This window comes from Megascapheus bottae, chromosome 1 (assembly GCF_031878675.1).
Source record: "Megascapheus bottae isolate mThoBot1 chromosome 1, mThoBot2.hap1, whole genome shotgun sequence".
Taxonomy (NCBI): Eukaryota; Metazoa; Chordata; class Mammalia; order Rodentia; family Geomyidae; genus Megascapheus; species Megascapheus bottae.
The window spans coordinates 2,867,832-2,888,225 of NC_143509.1; the positions used below are offsets into that span (position 1 = coordinate 2,867,832).

Consider the following 20,394-nt stretch of genomic DNA (forward strand, 5'->3'; position numbering starts at 1 on the left):
CAAGTTCTCTGAGGGACTTTGTCGCCCGTGTTCCTGAATAAACCTCTTGCTACTTGCATCCGACTGTGTGGTCTCGCTGATCCTTGGGGAGGGTCTCCCTAGAAGGACGACCCGCGGAGGCGGGGGTCTTTCAATTGGGGGCTCGTCCTGGATAGGAGACCCCCACCCAGGGACCACCGACCCACCTGCGGGAGGTAAGCTGGCCAGCGATCCGTCTTTTGTTTTGTATGTGTGTTGCTCTGTGTTACCCGCGCTCGCGATTCTGTGACTCGGCCGTGTCAATCCGTGTTCTGGCGGACCCGCGGAGGAGCTGACGAGCTCCGACTCCCGACCGCAGCCCTGGGAGACGTTCCAGAGGCCTCTGGGGTCAGATTTCTGGCCCATCCGATTTCTGTTTTCGGGGCTTTGCCTCGGTCCGAGGACTCTCTAGTCCTGCTGGGAGGGGAAACAACCGGATCCCCTCCGTTTGCTTTCGGTTTTGCACCGAAGCCGCGCCGCGAAGTGTCTTATCCTTTGTGTCTGTCTAATATTTGTTTTTATTGTGACAGGACTTAGACTGACTACTGACATGGGACAGACCGTAACCACCCCTTTGAGTTTGACCCTACAGCACTGGAAGGAGGTCCGGACAATAGCCAGCAACCAGTCGGTGGAGGTCCGGAAGAATAAGTGGATGACTCTTTGTTCCTCGGAGTGGCCGACTTTCGGAGTCAATTGGCCACTAGATGGCACTTTTTACCTAACCATTATTTTACAGGTCAAGTCTAAAGTGATGAACCCAGGACCGCATGGCCACCCCGACCAAGTGCCTTACATCGTCACATGGGAGGCCCTGGTCTCTGACCCCCCACCCTGGGTGAAGCCCTTCCTATTTAGCACCAAGCCTATTGTAACCCCCTCCGCCCCTGCCCTGCCTCCTCCTCTTCTCCCGTCCCCCATCTCCCATCCTCCAGGACAGTCCTCCCTATACCCAACTCTGGTATCAGAGGAACAGGAGCAGCCCAGTAAGGTCCTGCCCCCAGAGGAGGGAATCCTGGTGGACCTCATGGCAGAGGAGCCTCCTCCCTATCAGGGGCAAGAGCCTCCTCCTCGGCCCTCTGGGGAAGGAATACCACAACCTAGGGACCCCGCTCCCTCCCCGGTGGCGGGACGATTGAGGGGACGCCGTGAACCTCCTCCCACCGAGCCGGAGTCCTCCCAGGCATTTCTTTTGAGGCTGGGCACTAACAACCAGTTACAACACTGGCCATTCTCAGCCTCAGACTTATATAACTGGAAAAATAATAACCCTCCTTTTAGCAAAGATCCTTCCAGACTGACTTCGCTAATAGAATCTATTCTAGTGACCCATCAACCTATGTGGGATGACTGCCAACAGCTGTTACAGGCCCTGCTGACCTCAGAAGAGAAGCAGCGTGTCTTTCTGGAAGCCAGAAAGAATGTTCCCGGTGATAACGGGCGCCCTACCCAATTGCCTAATGAAATAGATGCCGCTTTTCCCTTAGAGCGCCCCAACTGGGATTTCACCACTCCTGAAGGTAGGAACCACCTACTCCTTTATCGCCGGTTGCTCATTGCGGGTCTCCATGGGGCTTCAAGACGCCCTACTAATTTGGCCCAGGTCAAGCAGGTGACCCAGAAAGGCGAGGAGTCCCCCACAGCCTTCTTGGAACGCTTGAAGGAGGCATACCGTGTGTACACCCCGTATGACCCTGAGGACCCAGGACAAGCCATTACTATTGCCATGTTTTTTATTTGGCAATCTGCTCCAGATATCAGGAAGAAACTGGAGAGACATGATAATTTGCAGAACCTGTCTCTCCAGGAGTTGCTCAGGGAAGCGGAGCGTATCTACAATAAACGGGAGACTCAGGAAGAAAGAGATGAGCGCCTTAGGAAAGAAGCGGAGGAGAGAGAAAGTGTTAGGGATCGCAGGCGAATCAGGGAGATGAGAAGACTGCTGGCCACCGTAGTGACAGCACAGAAACAGGGTAGACAGGAGGGAGACAAACGGGGCCCTCGGGGAGTCGGGAAGGACCAGTGCGCCTACTGCAAAGAGAAAGGACATTGGATCCGTGATTGTCCCAAAAGACCTAAGGGACCCCGGAAGCCCAAGCCTCAGACCACTCTCCTTACACTGGATGACTAGGGGAGTCCAGGCCAGGAGCCCCCCCCTGAGCCTAGGATAACCTTAACAGCAGGGGGGCAGCCGGTCACCTTCTTAGTGGACACGGGAGCCCAACACTCTGTGCTAACCAATACCTCTGGCCCCTTAAGTGCAAAATCGGCATGGGTGCAAGGAGCTACCGGAGGAAAAAGGTACCGGTGGACAACTGACCGAAAAATACAACTGGCAGCGGGTAAGGTGACTCACTCCTTTCTACATGTTCCTGACTGCCCTTATCCACTGTTGGGAAGAGATTTGTTAACGAAAGTGAAAGCACAAATTCACTTTGAGGAAGAAGGGGCAAAGATTACTGGCCCCAAGGGGCAGCCCTTACATGTGCTCACCCTCAACATAGAGGATGAGTATCGAATATATGAAAGGGAGGAGACTAAGGAGACCTTACCCACCTCTTGGTTAAAGGCATTCCCCCAAGCCTGGGCGGAAACAGGAGGAATGGGGCTAGCTAAACAGCAAGCGCCCCTTGTCATCATGCTAAAGGCTAATTCTACCCCTGTCTCAATAAAACAATACCCGATGTCACAGGAGGCCAGGCAGGGGATCAGACCACATATTAAAAGACTATTGGACCAAGGAATATTGGTGCCCTGCCAGTCCCCGTGGAATACTCCCCTGTTACCTGTTAAAAAGCCTGGGATGAATGACTATCGACCAGTTCAAGATTTGAGAGAAGTTAATAAAAGAGTGGAAAATATTCATCCTACCGTGCCAAACCCTTATAATCTACTAAGTGGGCTATCTCCCACGCATATATGGTATACGGTGTTAGATCTGAAGGATGCTTTTTTTTGCCTGACATTACACCCTAACAGTCAGCCTATTTTTGCCTTTGAATGGAAAGACCCAGAGCTGGGAATATCAGGACAATTAACTTGGACTAGGCTACCCCAGGGATTCAAGAATAGTCCTACCTTGTTTGATGAGGCCCTCCATAGGGAGGCACCCTGACTTAATACTTCTCCAATATGTTGATGACCTCCTCCTGGCCGCAACAACTGAGCAGGATTGCAAACTAGGGACGGAGGCCCTGCTCCAGGCCCTGGGGAACTTGGGATATCGAGCCTCGGCTAAAAAGGCCCAACTTTGTTCGAGGCAAGTGACTTACCTTGGGTACCTAGTGAGGGATGGACAAAGGTGGTTGACGGAGGCTCGGAAGCAGGCCATTATGGACATTCCTGTTCTGAAAGGGGCAAAGTTGCTGAGAGAATTCTTGGGCATGGCTGGATTTTGCCGCCTATGGATACCGGGCTTTGCTGAAATGGCGGCTCCTTTATATCCGCTCACTAAAACAGGGACTCTCTATTCGTGGGGAAAAGAACAGCAGGCAGCCTTTGAACAGATAAAGGAAACCCTGCTCAAGGCCCCAGCCCTAGGTCTGCCAGACTTCACAAAGCCTTTTGAATTGTTTGTGGATGAGAAGCAGGGATGTGCAAAAGGAGTCCTAACCCAGAAACTGGGCCATGGCGACGCCCCGTGGCCTATCTCTCTAAGAAATTGGACGCAGTGGCCTCCGGATGGCCGCCGTGCCTCCGGATGGTGGCTGCTATCGCCACCCTCACTAAAGACTCCAGCAAGCTCACCATGGGACAGCCCCTAACCATACTTGCCCCCCATGCCGTGGAAGCTTTGGTAAAACAACCTCCAGATCGGTGGCTCTCTAATGCCCGAATGACTCATTACCAGGCTGTGCTTCTGGATAAGGAGCGGATCCGGGCCAGTGACAACCCTAAATCCAGCCACTCTGCTCCCTCAACCAGGGGAGAGGGATTCTCACGATTGCTTGCAGATCCTTGCGGAAGTGCACGGGACTCGGCCGGACCTGACGGACCGCCCTCTCCATGATGCTGACTTCACCTGGTTCACCGACGCCCTCTCCATGATGCTGACTTCACCTGGTTCACCGACGGCAGCAGTTTTCTGGAGAATGGAGATCGGAAGGCAGGGGCCGCAGTCACCACAGAGACTGAGGTAATTTGGGCTGAAGGACTGCCGCCTGGGACTTCGGCACAGAGAGCAGAACTTGTCGCCTGGACCAAGGCCCTCCAGATGGCAGAAGGTAAGAAGCTTAACGTTTACACGGACAGTCGATATGCCTTCGCCACAGCCCATGTACATGGAGAGATTTATAGAAGACGAGGTCTACTGACTTCAGAAGGGAAAGAAATTAAAAATAAGACTGAGATCCTAGCCCTGTTGACTGCCTTGTTCCTGCCTCAAAAACTAAGTATTATGCACTGCCCGGGCCATCAGAAAGGGGAGTCCCCGGAAGCAAGGGGCAACCGTCTGGCAGATACAGCGGCAAGGGAAGCTGCGCTTCAGGGGGCCCCACGAGTACAGGTCCTGCCTGCAAAAACGGAAAAACCTAGGGACCCCCCGCTTCCATACAGTCCAGAGGACATTGAGGGCCTTAAGAAAATGGGGGCTGTCTATGATTCTGAACAGGGGTTATGGACTTTTAATAACAAAACAGTGTGGCCTAAAAGGTGGACCCTCAAAATAATATCTGAACTCCACAAATTGACCCATTTAAGTAAGAAGATGATGAAAACCCTCCTTAGCTGAGAAGAAAATTTCAATTATCTCCTGGGGAGAGATGAGGTCTTATCTTACAGCAAGTGACCGACCAATGCATGGCCTGCGCTCGCGTCAATGCAGGACGCACCAAAATTGGACCTGGAGCAAGAATAAGAGGACACCGCCCGGGTGTCCACTGGGAAATTAATTTTACTGAAATTAAACCTGGACAGTATGGCTATAAATATCTTCTAGTATTCATAGACACCTTCTCTGGATGGGTAGAGGCTTTCCCCACCAAAAATGAAACAGCCCGAGTGGTTACCAAGAAGCTCCTGGAAGAAATCTTCCCCAGGTATGGCATACCCCAAGTATTGGGGACCGACAACGGACCCGCATTTGTCTCCCAGGTGAGTCAGTTGGTGGCCAGATTGTTGGGGATTAATTGGAAATTGCATTGCGCCTATAGACCCCAAAGTTCAGGCCAGGTAGAAAGAATGAATAGAACAATAAAGGAGACTTTGACTAAATTGGCATTAGCGACCGGCCTAAAGGACTGGGTGATCCTACTTCCCCTAGCCCTCTATAGAGCCCGACATACCCCCGGCCCTCATGGACTAACTCCCTTTGAAATCCTGTATGGAGCACCCCCTCCAGCTGTTAATTTTTTTAATCCTCATGTGTCTGATTATACTAACAGCCCCTCTTGGCAAGCCCACTTACAGGCTCTCCAGATAGTCCAGAGGGAGGTTTGGAAACCCCTGGCGGCCGCCTATCAGGAGCAACAGGACAAGCCCGCCGTTCCACATCCCTTCCAGATTGGAGACTCCGTGTGGGTACGGAGGCACCAGACTAGGAACTTGGAGCCTCGTTGGAAGGGACCGTACTCCGTCCTGCTAACCACTCCAACAGCTCTCAAGGTGGACGGGATTGCCTCCTGGATCCACGCCCCCACGTGAAAGCAGCTCGTCAGGAGGCCTCAACCCATCAGGAACCAGGATGGAAATTGCATCGCACTCCAAACCCCCTAAAGATAAGACTTTCTCGCTGTTAATCCTTCTTTGTACAATCCCCTCACTCCCAACGGAAGGGAGTCCCCATACTACTCAGCAATTAACCTGGCAAGTGGTATCCCAAACAGGAGAGGTCGTCTGGTCCCTTACGGGGACCCACACTCCTGGAACTTGGTGGCCCAATCTCACTCCCGATTTTTGCCAATTGGCAGCCGGTCTCCAAACCTGGGATATTCAGAACCGGGATCCAGATAAACTAGAACAAAATATGGACAGTAATGGGACTGCTGAGTGGAGGGGATTTGGGTGTAGCACCAAATTACTGCGCTGTTATCTGGCCATTACTGACTTTTATGTCTGCCCCAAGGACGAGAGGAGCAAGCCCCAGGCGGCACAATGTGTGGGGTATGAACCTTACTTTTGTGCCGCTTGGGGATGAGAGACCACTGGAAGTGTATCATCCTCCTGGGACAAAATACAAGTTAGGCAGGGATGGAGAGACCCCGCAAATTGTGTGTACTCTCTGGACCCCTGGAATTGTACAACCGGTTATTGCCTGCCCTTAAATATAACCTTTACACCAGCAGGCAAGAAGGCAACGGAGTGGGAGCGAGGATATACCTGGGGCCTTGGGTGGTACATGAAAGGCTATGATCACGGGGTAATTTTTAAAATTCGGCTTCACGTATTTAATCCCATCTTACCAATTGGTCCCAATTTAGTGTTGGCGGAACAAAGGCCTCCCACAGTTCCGGAAATTGGCCACGGGCAGAGGGAAAGTGGGAGTTCTAATCTTTCCTCTACCCTTGCCCCTCCGACGGAGACAGAGACACCAGCCCAACCCAGAACTGGGAACCGACTCATGGACCTTGTCAAAGGAGCCTACACGGCCCTCAACCGTACTGACCCTAATCGGGCTAGGGACTGCTGGCTCTGTCATATTATGAAGGTACTGCAATATCTGCCGACTTTTCAAATCAGACCGAAGCCCCCCCTATCTGTCAGTCCTCTCCTAGCTTCAAGCTAACTCTTCCCGAGGTATCGGGCAAGGGAATGTGTCTAGGCAAGGTACCAAGATCCCACCAGGTTTTGTGTAATCGAACCCTTGAATTAGGAGGGAACTCCTATTACCTAATAGCCCCCCATGGAACGTATTGGGCTTGCAACACGGGCCTAACTCCGTGTGTACAATCTCAAGTTTTTAACAGAACCTCGGATTTCTGTGTATTAGTTCAGTTATGGCCCAGAATCACGTATCATGATTCAAAGACTGTCTTAGACTTGTATGAAAGCAAAAGGAGATATTCGAGGGAGCCCATCACCTTGACCATAGCCCTTCTGTTAGGAGTTGGGGGAATAACTGCTGGAATTGGCAATGATACCACTGCTCTACTTCATAATGACCAACTAAAGAGTTTACAAGTTGCCATGAATGCAGATCTGAAGGCGATTGAAAAGTCCAGTACAGCTTTGGAAAAGTCCCTAACATCCCTCTCTGAAGTAGTATTACAAAACAGAAGGGGACTGGATCTGTTGTTTCTTAAGGAAGGAGGACTATGTGCCGCACTAAAAGAAGAATGCTGCTTTTATGCAGACCAGACAGGAATTGTCCGAGAAACTATGAGTAAACTTAGAGAGAGACTATCAGAAAGAGAAAAAGAATTCGCGTCTCAGCAGGGATGGTTTGAAAGTTGGTTCAATAGATCCCCTTGGTTTGCAACTCTCCTGTCCACAATGATGGGACCACTTATTGTGTTATTGTTAATCCTAACCATTGGGCCCTGTATCCTCAATAGACTGGTTCAATTTGTCAAAGACCGGCTATCGGTGGTGCAGGCGCTGGTGTTAACCCAACAGTATCACCAGCTCAAAACAAGTGAAACAGCCCTAATTGAATGAAGGATTCCATCCAAGGGTCAAAAAGAAAATGGGGGAATGAGAGATCCTGGCTAAGCCATTCCTATTCACCCCTGGTATGGGCCCCTCCATTTTGTATAAAACAGAACTAAAAATACCGCCAGCTGAAATGTTTCAAACCATGCTTGATTAGGAAAGACATGGCAGGACGTCAGCCTTCTTTGGGCAGGGTGTTTGTGGTCGGGACTGTTAGAGCTGTGCACTCAGATAAGAAAGGAATTTAGAAAAACACCAGGTGCAGGACGTCAGCCTTCTTTGAGTCAAGGGAAAGTTCCAGGGTAACCCCCTGAGTGAACTCATAGCCTTATTTGAATGGACCAATCCCTACCCTGTAACTATGCTTCTGCTTCTGTAACCACGCTTCAGCTACCCATAAATACTCCCCTCTCCCCAGCCTGGGCGCGCAAGTTCTCTGAGGGACTTTGTCGCCGGGTGCCCGTGTTCCTGAATAAACCTCTTGCTACTTGCATCCGACTGTGTGGTCTCGCTGATCCTTTGGGAGGGTCTCCCTAGAAGGACGACCCGCGGAGGCGGGGGTCTTTCAGACTCAACAGATGACAGACATGGAAAGCCTTCAGGGGCACCTTTGTTGCGTCATCAAGCTGGGGTTTTGCCCTGGCTCTGGAGATGCTGAGGAAGATGCTGGGATTTGGCCGCCAGCAGTCCGCTTGCCCTGGAAGACCCTGATAATCATTTAGCTACAACCAAAAAGAGAAAGAAAAGGCGCCGAGTTGCGTAAATCCAGTAGCACTGGCCATTTGGCGTCAGTGAACAGGATTCGTCAGGAAGGGATTCAATTAATCTCACAAAATGCGCGCGGCTACCGCTATCATTCATCAATCCGTTAATGCAACTGGTCAATTATGGGCCTTCAACTCCCACCCCTGGGAAAGAACCGCTGCTTACAACTTGTCATTCAGTGCTGTCACTCAAAGCCTGAGGGGCGGGAAGGACCCGAGGCTGTTTGCCCAGTGGCGGGGGGGAGAGACAAGCACTGTGAACTGACCAATCAGGTTCACGCGAAGATGGGTGGGGGCGGGCTTTCAGCGTCTTCCGGCCCTTGGCCACGCCCACTGTGTGCTCGCCATCTTGGGGTCGGGGTGGGGGGGTGGAGTCCCCTCCAGTCTTAAACCGGGTGGGACACTTGGCTGTGTCACGGCTCCCGTCGCCCTGTTATCCGCCGGTGCCAAGCAGGTCTGTGGGGAGGACGCTGGACACCCCAGAAAGACGAGCATGGTGGGTGTCCCGGCGGGAAGGGCGCCTCCCCCGCTCGGCTCTAGCCCGGGCCTCGCGTGCGGGTCGCTGGACTGTGTGTGGGTCTCCTGCCCTGGGGAGGTCGCAAGTGGGTCCCCCGATCTAAGTTGCTGGGCCACCTGGCGCGTGTTCTGTGTTCTCTGAGTTACCCACTGAGATGTCTGGAGCCATCTCCGGCCGGCTCTGCGCCCCCCCCCCCCCCGTGTCCCCAGGTGATGTGGAGGTGTGCAGGTGTGAGGGGCGGGGCTGGGGCAGGGAGGTGGGTCCCGGCTCGGTGGGGGATTCCTCCCGGGGACGGTGCACCGGCCCCAAACCCCTGAGGCTGACCCATGCAGACACCCCAGAGCTTACCCAGAGCTTAGACCAGAGCTCAGATTACCTTCTAGTCCCCTGCCCACCCCGATAGAATAGATTGAGGCTGAGACCCGCAGACTTCTAACTGGAAAATCTCTAAGTTGTCAGTTCAGTAAGGGAGAGGGAGGGAGGGAGGGATGAGAGTTGGTATGGGCTGAGCTCCTTGTCAGACTGCCAAGCTCTGCTAGGGAGGAAGGGGGGTATTTCGTTACTCTGGCCCAGGGGAAGTACTTGACAGTGGAAGTACACGGCTCTGTGGTCGGCCCTGTCCTCTAGGCCAGCGCTGACTAAGATCCACCCACAGGGAACTTTGGTCTGAGTGGCCTGCTGAGTCCCCAATCTTCCCAGGGTGCTGCTGTTTGAGATTCTGTCGTGGGCATGTTCCACAAGGCAGGGTTCGTGCCCAAGTGTACCTCACTTTTCCAAGCCCCTTATTTAACAGGTATTAGTTGCATAATAGGAATTTTTGTCATGACCGTTCCACACATGTAAACAATATATCCCTGAGCCAGGCGCCTGTGCCTCATGCCTGGAACCTAAGCTATTCAGAAGGCTGAGATCTGAGGATCAAGGTTCAAAACGAGCAGGAAAGTCTGTGAGACTTTTTAATCTCCAACTAACCACCAAAAAGAGTTATAATTTACTTTTTTTTTTTTTTTTGCCAGTCCTAGGCTTGAGCTCAGGGCCTGAGCCCTGTCCTTGAACTTTCTCAAGGCTAGAGCTCTACCACTTGAGCCTCAGCACCACTTCCAGCTTTTTTCTATGCATGTGGTACCAAGGAATCGAACCTGGGTCTTCGTGCATGCTAAGCAAGCACACTACCACTAGGCCAAACGCCCGGCCCAAGAGTTGTAATTTACATGATAGAGCTCTAGGCTTGGGCACAAAAGCTCAAGGATAGCACCCAGGCCCTGAATTCAAGCTCCAGGACTGGCACTCTCCCTCACTCCTATCCCACTTTGCCCTAAACATTTTTCTTTTTTTTCTTTTTTGCCAGTCTTGGGGTTTGTAATCACATCTTGGGCACTGTCCTTGGTTTTCTTAAGGCTAGAGCTCTACCACTTGAGCCACAGCACCACTTCCAGCTTTTTCCTGTGTATGTGGTACCAAGGAATTGGACCCAAATCTTCATGCATACGAGGCAAGTACTCTACCACTAGGCCAAACTCCTGGCACCTGCCCTAAAAATTTTTCAAAAGGTGGCTCATGCCTATAATCCTAGCTACTCAGGAAGCTGAGATCTGAGGATCAAGGTTCAAAAACAGCTCCAGCACTAAAGAACCTGAGGCTCTTATCTCCAGTTAACCACTAGAAAACAGGAAGCGGGGCTGTAGCTCAAGGGTAGGACAGTAGCCTTAGCTGAAGAGTTCAGAGACAACACGTAGGTCCAGGAGTAGGGTGGTAGCCTTGAGCTGAAGAACTCAGGGACAGCATCCAGGCCCAGAATTCAAGACCTATGACCCCAAAAAACAATTTTCGAAGTGTTTCATTGTGCTATTGCTAAAATGCTAACAGATTAGACTATATCCATCCTTCTATGACTCTTCCCCTCTCTGAATAAGACCTCCTCTTTTTTTTTTTTTGCCAGGCTTGGGCTTGGGCTCAGGGCCTGAGCACTGTCCTTGGACTTTCTCAAGGCTAGAGCTCTACCACTTGAGCTTCAGCACCACTCTGGCTTTTTTCTATGTATGTGGTACCAAGGAATCGAACCTGGGCCTTCGTGCATGCTAGGCAAGCACTTTAACCACTAGGCCAAACTCCCGGCCCCTAAGACCTCCTCTTTAAAACCATAACCCCCCCTCCATGTATAGAAATGTCCCCAAGGGGTTTCAGATGTGCATATGGTACTTTTTTTTTTTTCCCAGTCCTGGGCTTGAGCACTGTCCTTGGACTCTCTCAAGGCTAGCACTCTACCACTTGAGCCTCAGCACCACTTCTGGCTTTTTGCTATGTATGTGGTACCGAGGAATCAAACCTGGGTCTTTGTGCATGCTAGGCAAGTACTCTACCACTAGGCCAAACTCCCGGCCCCGCATATGGTACTTTTTAATTTATTTTTCCTCTACCCCTTAGGCCTGTGTTGACCTGTAGCTTTCATTGAACACCAGACTTTTCCTGTGTTTCCTCACCTACATGATGTATAGAAATCCCATTTATGGTTGAGAAAGACCTGAGTCATGAGCTATTTACTCAGTTTATGTTACATGGATGGAAAATCCGAATCTTATTCTGCTGTAGTTCTGGGGAATTAAAACTAGGGCCTTGTCTATTCAGGGCATGCACTGGACCACTGTCCCCAGAAACATCTGCCTTTTGATTGGATTGCTTAATGTCTTTAGATTTGACATTGGTTTTGATATGGTTGGGTTTAAATATGGCTTTGTATAGCTCTTAATACAAACCTTATATCTATATATATTCATATATGGCTTTTATTAATATTGTGGGTCATTTGTTATAGTATTATAGTTTCATGATATTTGTGTCAATAAGTTGTTAATTTTATTGCTCATATCTATATAGATACATACAAATCCAGATATGTATATTTATTTATTTATTTATTTATTTATTTTTGCCAATCCTGGGCTTGAGCTCAGGGCCTGAGCACTGTCCTTGGACTTTCTCAAGGGTAGCACTCTACCACTTGAGCCTCAGCACTACTTCTGGCTTTTTTCTATGTATGTGGTACTGAGGAATCGAACCTGGGTCTTCGTGCATGCTAGGCAAGCACTTTAACCACTAGGCCAAACTCCCAGCCCCATATTTTTTTTTTTTAATTTAGTCAGACCTGGGGCTTGACTTCAGGGCCTGAACGCTGTCCCTGAGCTGCTTTTGCTCAAGGCTAACACTCTACCACTAAGTCACAGCACCACTTCTGGCTTGGGCTTTCTCAAGGCTGGAGTCACGGCATCATTTCCAAGTTTTTCTATGTAGGCAATACAGAGGAACTGAACCCAGGGCTTCAGTCTCCCAGCCCAGAAAATTATCTTTGTAGTGAGTTTTTGTTGGTGGTGGTTGTAGGACTTGAACTCTGGCCTGGGTGCTGACCCTAAATTCTTCAGCTCAAGGCTACTGCCCTACCCTTAAGCCAAGTCCCACTTCCTGTTTTCTAGAGGTTCATTGGAGTTAAGAGTCTCAGATTCTTTTGCCTGGACTGGCTTTGTACCATGTTCATCAGATCTCAGCCTCCTGAGTAGCTAGAATTATGGGCATGAGCCACTAGCACCGGACTATGTAGTGCATACGTGTGTGTGTGTGTGTGTGTGTGTGTGTGTGTGTGTGTGTGTGTGTGTGTGTGTGCGCGTGTGCGCGTGTGTGATGGTCCTGGGTCTTGAACGCTGGGCCTGGGCAGCGTCCCTTATCTTTATTGCTATAGGCTAACACTCTACCCACTTGAGCCCTAGCTCCATTTCCAGCTTTTACTAGTTAATCGGAGGTGAGTCTCATAGGTTTTTCTTCCTGGGCTGGCTTCAAAGAATAATCCTTAGATCTCAGCCTCCTGAGTAGGATTAGAGTCATGAACCACTAGCACCCAGTACCTGGCAGTTGTTTTCATTTTTTATGTGACTAGAAGGATGTATATGAAGAGATATTAATCCGTACTAAGCAAGCACATGAAATTTAAATTGTTGAGATGAATCAGATTAATCAGGTTAACCACTGGACCATTCAATTAACTAAATAGCCCATTCAGATATGGGGTTGAATGTCCTTCCATTAACCTGCTTCTGTTCTTTTTGCTATCTTTTGTTGCCTTGTATCCTTGAGGACACATTCATACAGCACGTAGGAACTGTGGAGGATTCAGCGTAACTTGTATTTTCTACTATTTCATGTATATTGAAAATCTGAAGAATTTCCTGTTTCCAGCATAAGATCTTATTATTTATGCTTATATTTTCAAGCCCTCATATCAAGCGCTTAATCAGGAGAATTTTATTCATCCTATTCTTGCTGTGAATTAAGAACAATGCTATAAGCTAGGCGCCGGTGGCTTGCACTTGTATGTAAACTTAGCTCTTATTCAAGAGGCTGAGATCGTGATTTGAAGCGAGCCCAGGCAGGAACGTATGGGAGACTCTCAACTCCAATGGAACAGCAGAAATCCGGAAGTAGAGCTGTGGCTCAAGTGGTAGAGCATAAAAGCTCAAGGCCAACATCCAGACCCTTAGTTCAAACCCAGGACCCAACTGGGGGTGGGAGGGAGGGAACTATGTGAAACCAATATGAGAAAATCCCTAAGGATTTTCTTGGAATCACTGAATGAAGACAAAGATACTACATTTACAATGATTGTTCTTTCTCCTGAGAACCAGGACGCTAATGGAGCTGTCTTATGGAAGACAGATGGAAGAAGTGTGCCCCCACAGAAGAAGGAACTCCTCGGCTCCTTTTCCCAGAGCTTCAGACTTGAGGAGCAATGTGTCGTTACAGAACTTGGTGTCATTTGAGGATGTGGCCGTGGACTTCACCCGGGAGGAGTGGCAGGACCTGGATGATGGGCAGAGGACGCTCTACAGGGACGTCATGTTGGACAACTACAGCAGCCTGGTGTTCGTGGGTGAGCGACGTCCCAGCCAGCAGCTCTCACCAGAAACTTCCTTGTTTTTTTATTTTGTTTTTTTTTTGTGAGTCCTGGGGCTTGAACTCAGGGCCTGAGCTCTGTCCTTGGTCTTTTTCAAGACTAGCACTCGACCGCTTGAGCCACAGTACCATTTCCACCTTTCGGTATGAAGCACGTAGGAATCAAACCCAGGTCTTGGTGCATTCTATGCAAGCACTCTACCACTAGGCCAAACTCCTGGTCCCCCTTGTTTTCTTTTTTTCTTTTCTTTTTGTTTGTGGGTCATGAGGCTTGAACTCTGGGCCTGGGTGCTGTCCCTGAGCTCTTCAGCTCAAGGGTACTGCTCTACCCCTGGGCCTGGGCATTGTGCCTGAGCTCTTCAGCTCAAGGCTACCACCCTAGTCCTTGAGCCACAGTGCCACTTCCCATTTTCTCGTGATTAATTGAAGATAAGAGTCTCTTGGTCTTTAGTGCCTCAGCTAGCTTGGAATGGAGATCCACAGATCTCAGCCTCCTGAGTAGCTATGACTACAGGCTTGAGCCACCACACCAGGCTCCTTGTCTTCTTTTCTATTCCTCCGGCTTGAACTCAGGGCCCTGGGTTCGTGAACTTTTTTGTTCAAGACCAGCATGCTACCATTTGAGCCACAGCTCCACTTCTGAGTGTATAGTGGTTCATTGGAGATAAGAGTCTCATGGAGGGCTGGGAGCATAGCCTAGTGGTAGTGTGCTTGCCTAGCATGCAGGAAGCCCTGGGTTCAATTCCCCGGAACCACATACACAGAAAAAGCTGGAAGTGGTGCTGGTTGAAGCGGTGGAGTTCTAGCCTTGAGAAAGCCCAAGGACAGTGCTCAGGCCCTGAGTTCAAGCCCCAGGACTGGCAAAAAAAAAAAAGTCTCATGGACTTTCCTGCCTAGGCTGGCTTTGAACTCTGATCCCCAGGTCTCAGCCTACTGAGGAGATAGGTTGACAGGTGTGAGCCGGGCATAATGTTTAGTATTCTTGGCTGGCAGTTTTGTTTCCAATACTTTGGAAATATTTTGTGTGTGGTCTGTGTACTTAATAACCTATCTTCAAGCTCAGTAGTTCATTCTTGCACTGGTGGTCAGTGTTGCTGAGTCTTCCCTCTGGTTTATTCTTGTTTCATTCATTGAGTTCCCAATTGGTTCCTTTGTAGACCTTTTGACCTTTTATGAACCTTTTCATTCTTTGGTCTTATTATTTTCCCCCAAATCTTTACCTGGGCCAAGTTTTCCTCACACCATTGAATGCTATTTAAGTGGAAGGTTTCACACAGGAAGAATGGAATGTATACACTCTAATAAAAGGTTTTTGAGTGGATCTAATTCTAGTTCTTTCTTCAAGAGATCTGCCTCAGCACTCTGTCATAACATTTCATCATTTTCCCCCAACAGGGCACTGCCTGGCCAAACCTGAGCTGATCTTCAAGCTGGAGCAAGGACTTGGGCCACGGAGAGTGGACAGTGTGCCCCACCGCCTTCCAGGTCAGTCAGTGTGAGCGGGGGTTGGCACTGTCTGAGTTTTCTCCCTCAAGGCTCTACACTTGAACCACAGCTCCATTCCTGATTTTTTGATAATGAACTGGAAGATGTGAATTTCACAGGCTGTGCCCAGACTGGCTTTGAACTGCAAACCTCAGATCTCAGCCTCCTGAATAGGATTTCAGGCTGGGACTTGAGTATTGATGAGAGCAATAAAAATTTACTGTAGTCAGATATTTTCCCTTTTTAGTATGTAATACACTGACATAAAATAAAGACCAGAATGGCTATGATATTAAGAGTTACGTACTTGGAATATTGTGTAGCTTATAGTACTTAATAACATTTGTTGAGGCAGCCACCTATGGAATTGATAAGTGAGAAAAAAAATTCTAGACTCAAAGCTTGTAACTCAGAATTCACGAAGGTAAGACTTTCCTTGCCTGGATGCTGGGTGCCAAGTGTGCTGGTGTGGTGGTGTGTATGAAAGCCACATGCAACAACCAGTTTTATTCTGAAGAATTGAGGGTTTCATATTGAAGGGTTCTGAGTACCATGGGGACATTGAATTTATGTAACATTATTACTACAGTTTAAAGAATATAATCCGTAGCCAGGCACCAGTGGCTCAGGCCTGTAATCCTAACTACTCAGGAGGCTGAGCTCTGAGGATCACAGTTCAAAGCCAGCTCAAGCAGGAAAGTCTGTGAGACTACTATCTCCAATTAACTACCCAAAAAGCTGCTCTAAGCAAAGAAAAATCAATGACAGGGTCAAACTGTGTGCTAAACCTCTAGTATAATAGGCCACTTTTAAACACCTCCACTTTTTTTCCCCCAAAACTAAAAAACAAAAAGTAGTAGTCCTTACTGTTATAAACTTCATAATGCCAGGGCCAGGAGTTTGGCCTAGTGGTAGAGTGCTTGCCTAGCATGCATAAAGGCCCGGCTGATTCCTCGGCACCACATACATAGAAAAAAGCTGGAAGTGGTGCTGAGGCTCAAGTGGTAGAGCTCTAGCCTTGAGAAATCCCAAGGACAGTGCTCAGGCCCTGAGCTCAAGCCCAGGACTGGCAAAACAAAACAAAACAAAACCAATCTCATAATGCCATTCCTTTCCTTTAACTCATTAGGACCGAAACCTACACACCTGATTAGGCAGTATGCTTGGAATCGTACACTATAATCGTACCTTAAATGTTTGAATTCCTTGGAAGCATCCTCAGGCGTGCTTACAGGTGTTCTTGTTTGCTCACATCACACTAGGCCTGCGGAAAACCAGCCCGGAAGATCCTGACGACCCCTTGTGGCAAGTTGCAGTCAAGAGCCACGCCTCACCTGATGGCACCGCTACACCTGGGAAAACATTTCGTGTGCACACAAAGCATATGACAAGACGGAACCCAAAGACGGGAAATGATTCAAGGACGAGGCCCAAGGAGCGCCACCTGTGGCCCGATGGTGAGTCTGACAAGATGCCCTTGGGCGAGGGCCACCGTGGTCCAGACGCCACCGAGCCACTGAGCCTGCGCATCAAGTCTCATGGTGGCCACAGGCCCTTGAAATACTTGGGATCAGGGCATTCCTTCAACACAAAGGCACTGTTACTGACCCACAAGAAGTTTCGGAAGGGAGAGACCTCAAGGACGTTAAGGGGGTGTGGGAAATCCCTAGGGAAAGTGGCACTTGCTGCCCAAGGGACGCCCGGAATGGAAGAGAGGACCTTAGACTGCGATGTCCGTGGGATCATTGTCCACCAGAGGTTTAAATGCAGAAAGCGAGAGCAAACCCCTAAAAAAGAGAAGCACGGACACAGTGGTGGTGAGAAATCCCTCCTTGCCGACCGTGGGTCACCTGCAGGCCCAACACCTCGCAGATGCAAGGAGCAAAGGAAGTTCTTGGGTCGGAAGCCGGGGCGGGCTGGTCCTAGACAGACGGACACGGCAGGAAAAGGTAGCTATGCCTGCAGCACATGCGGGGAACGCTTCTTCCAGAAATCGCAGCTCAGCAGACATCAGAAAAGCCACAAGGTGGAGAAGAAATACGAATGTCCAGAATGTGGGAAGACATTCTTCTTCGAGTCCAACCTCGCTGTCCACCGCCGGGCGCACACGGGCGAGAAGCCCTTCGAGTGCGGGCAGTGCAGGAAAACATTCAAGCAGAGGGGACATCTGACGGTGCACCAGAGAACACACACGGGGGCCAAGCCCTACGTGTGCGGGGACTGCAGGAAGACCTTCCGACACATCTCCTCGCTCACCATCCACCAGAGAACCCACACCGGCGAGAAGCCGTACGAGTGCAAAGAGTGTCGGAAGACTTTCAACCGCCTGGCATCCGTCACAGTCCACCTGAGGACACACACCGGGGAGAAGCCATACAGCTGTGACCAGTGCAACAAAACCTTCATCTCCAAATCCAACCTCAGCGTGCACCAGCGCTTCCATACCGGACACAAGCCGTACGCATGCGAGATGTGTGGGAAAGCCTTCTTCTGCAAGTCCAACCTCACCTCGCACCAGAGGATCCACACCGGGGAGAAGCCCTACGTGTGCAAGACGTGCGGGAAGTCCTTCAAGCATTTCTCATCCCTCACTGTGCACCAGAGAATCCACACAGGCGAGAAGCCCTACGCGTGCCCCAACTGTGGGAAATCCTTCTACCGCCAGTCGCACCTCACCGTGCACCAGCGGACACACACAGGCCACAAGCCCTATGCCTGCCAGCAGTGCGGGAAGATGTTCAACCAGCTGTCCCACCTGACTGTACACCAGAGGACTCACCGGCGGCAGGCCCGATGAGCAAGGGAAAAATGCTTATAAGTCAACATCGCACACTGTACACCAGGGAACTTAATCAGATCAGGAAATACACTAGCTCACCCCCCAAAAATTAAATAAATAAAAGGCAAACTCTCTATTAGAAGTCATCCCTTAAAGAAAAACAGACTCAAACAGTTGTGAAGCCATAGGGATAAAGTCACAATATGGCCGGGCACCAGTGGGTCAGGCTTGTGTCATCCCAGCTACTCAGGAGACAGATCTGAGGATCACAGTTCAAAGCCAGCCAACGCAGGAAAGTCTATGTGATTCTTATCTCCAATTAACTACCAAAAAGCCAGAAGTCGAGCTGTAGGGTTAAAGAGGACAGTGCTAGCTTTGATCTAAAAAGCTTAAGGATAGTGCCCAGCTCTGAGTTCAAACCCCAGAACAGGGACCATAAAGTGGCATCGTGAAGCTCCACTGGGCATTACAAACCCCACAGAGGTGACATAGTATTGCGATGTAGAATTTACAAAGATATCCTTCCACAATTCACTGTACATGAACTTGTACTAAAAAAAATCCCTGTGCTAGCCAAGCACGGTGGCTCACACCTATAATCCTAGCTAGCCAAGAGGCTGAGATCTGAGAACCTTGGTTCAGGCACTAAGAACCTTGAGACTCTTATCTCCAGTTAAGCACTAGAAAACTGGAAGTGGAGCTGTGTGGCCCAAGGGGTAAGGTGGTAGCCTTGAGCTGAGGAGCTCAGGGACAGCGCCCAGGCCCAGAGTCCAAGCCCCACAACTGACAAAAAATAAAAATAAAAGCCTTGTGCTATTTGGAATGTGGAAAATGTTTGCACAAAAAGGCCCAAATCAGGGGCCAGGAGTTTGGTCTAGTAGCAGAATGCTTGCCGAGCATGTACGAAGACCTGGGTTCGATTCCTCAGTATCACATTCATAGAAAAAAGCCGGAAGTGGTGCTGAGGCTCAAGTGGTAGAGCTCTAGCCTTGAGAAAGTCCAAGGACAGTGCTCAGCCCCTGAGCTCAAGCCCAGGACTGGCAAAAAAAAAAAAAAAAAGGAGGGGAATGTAGGTAAGTAGAGCAGTTGCTAAGTGCCTGTGAGGCCCCAAAACACAATAAAAATGGTGTGGGGAGCCAGATACCAGTGGATCACACCTGTAATCCTACTCAGAAGACTTGGGATCTGAGGATCACAGTTCCAAGCCAGCCTGGGCAGGAAAGTCTATGAGAGACTAACCAATTAACCAATAAAAAGCCAGAAGTGAAGGTGTGGCTCAAAGTGGCAGCGCCCCCAGCCTACAGTGAAAAAGCTCAAGGACGGTACCCAGTCCCTGAGTTCAAGCCCCAAGACTGCCACAAAAAAAACAATAAAAATGGGATGTTTTTCCATCATGAATCTCTTTATGTCTTAGGGTATAAACTCGTGGTGGAAATCCCATCAACACGATGAGCTTGTGCAAAGCACCTTTACCAGGAATCACACGGGAGGAGGACATTCTGGAAAGGGACGATGGCGAAGCTGGAGAAAAGTGTACTCAGACATCAAGAACCTTGAAATCTGTGCCACCTCCAGTCTTCTGCGGGATGCTCCGCTTCCACGCCATGGTCTGCTGGGTGGACTCATGGTCCACCATGCTGGGGATAAATGGAGTAAATGAGAGGGCCAGCACTGCCGGGTCAGCATACATAACGCCTCCCATGCACTTTTTCCTGTGTTTGCAGGCACGCAGGCCTGAAGTCACTGACTTACCACCAAAATACGTGATCAGAAAGAGGATATCGTCCCACCTTACGGCACTATGCATGATCTGGGTGCAAACCCTCAGCTAAGTCACTATAATTTCTGAAAGATGAACCCTCACAGAATAGAAATATATAGGGCTGGGAGTTTGGCCTAGTGATAGAGTGCTTGCCTAGCATGCATGAAGACCTGGGTTCGATTCCTCGGTACCACATACATAGAAAAAAGCTGGAAGTGGTGTTGAGGCTCAAGTGGTAGAGCTCTAGCCTTGAGAAAGTCCAAGGACAGTGTTCAGGCCCTGAGCTCAAGCCCAGGACTGGCAAAAAAAAAAAAAAGAATAGAAATATATATTGTCATATTTTACTGTCCAATCCATCCATGGACAATAAAAACAGAAAATAAATTGCATTACAAAGCAAGGAGCTTTTTTTTTTCTTTTTTTCTGTTTTGGATGCTTCTGGGGCTTTAACTCTAGGCCTGAGCATTGTCCCTAAGCTCTTTTTGCTTAAGGCTAGCACTCTGCTACTTGGAGACCCAGTTCTAGTTCTGGTTTTTGAATGGTT

At 49.5% G+C, this 20,394-nt stretch overlaps 2 protein-coding genes and 1 long non-coding RNA gene across 5 annotated transcripts; 2 read left to right on the forward strand and 1 right to left on the reverse strand.

Moving 5' to 3' along the window:
• The first annotated feature begins 269 nt into the window (after positions 1-269).
• LOC150067964 (uncharacterized) lies at positions 270-5,744 on the forward strand. Of its 2 annotated transcripts, XM_090337479.1 has the most exons (3): positions 270-1,538; positions 4,239-4,241; positions 5,414-5,744. In XM_090337479.1, the coding sequence occupies exons 1-3, from the start codon at positions 569-571 to the stop codon at positions 5,656-5,658; spliced, it is 1,218 nt and encodes a 405-aa protein (XP_090193605.1). In that variant the 5' UTR covers positions 270-568; the 3' UTR covers positions 5,659-5,744. The 2 variants fall into 2 exon arrangements, with proteins under 2 accessions (XP_090193605.1, XP_090193595.1); XM_090337469.1 differs by lacking the exons at positions 4,239-4,241; positions 5,414-5,744 and adding an exon at positions 2,278-3,325.
• On the reverse strand, positions 1,727-8,416 carry LOC150067965 (uncharacterized). The gene is made up of 4 exons (XR_016536441.1): positions 8,214-8,416; positions 3,960-4,102; positions 3,291-3,484; positions 1,727-1,891 (listed from the first exon to the last, which is right to left on the reverse strand). It is a non-coding gene; the product is annotated as an uncharacterized LOC150067965 (long non-coding RNA).
• A 310-nt stretch (positions 8,417-8,726) lies between these two features.
• Positions 8,727-19,874, forward strand: LOC150067966 (uncharacterized). 2 transcript variants are annotated; one of them, XM_090336881.1, is made up of 4 exons: positions 8,727-8,865; positions 13,551-13,801; positions 15,220-15,309; positions 16,572-19,874. In XM_090336881.1, the coding sequence occupies exons 2-4, from the start codon at positions 13,564-13,566 to the stop codon at positions 18,104-18,106; spliced, it is 1,863 nt and encodes a 620-aa protein (XP_090193007.1). In that variant the 5' UTR covers positions 8,727-8,865; positions 13,551-13,563; the 3' UTR covers positions 18,107-19,874. The 2 variants fall into 2 exon arrangements, with proteins under 2 accessions (XP_090193007.1, XP_090192997.1); XM_090336871.1 differs by having other exon boundaries at positions 13,557-13,801.
• Positions 19,875-20,394: the final 520 nt, after the last annotated feature.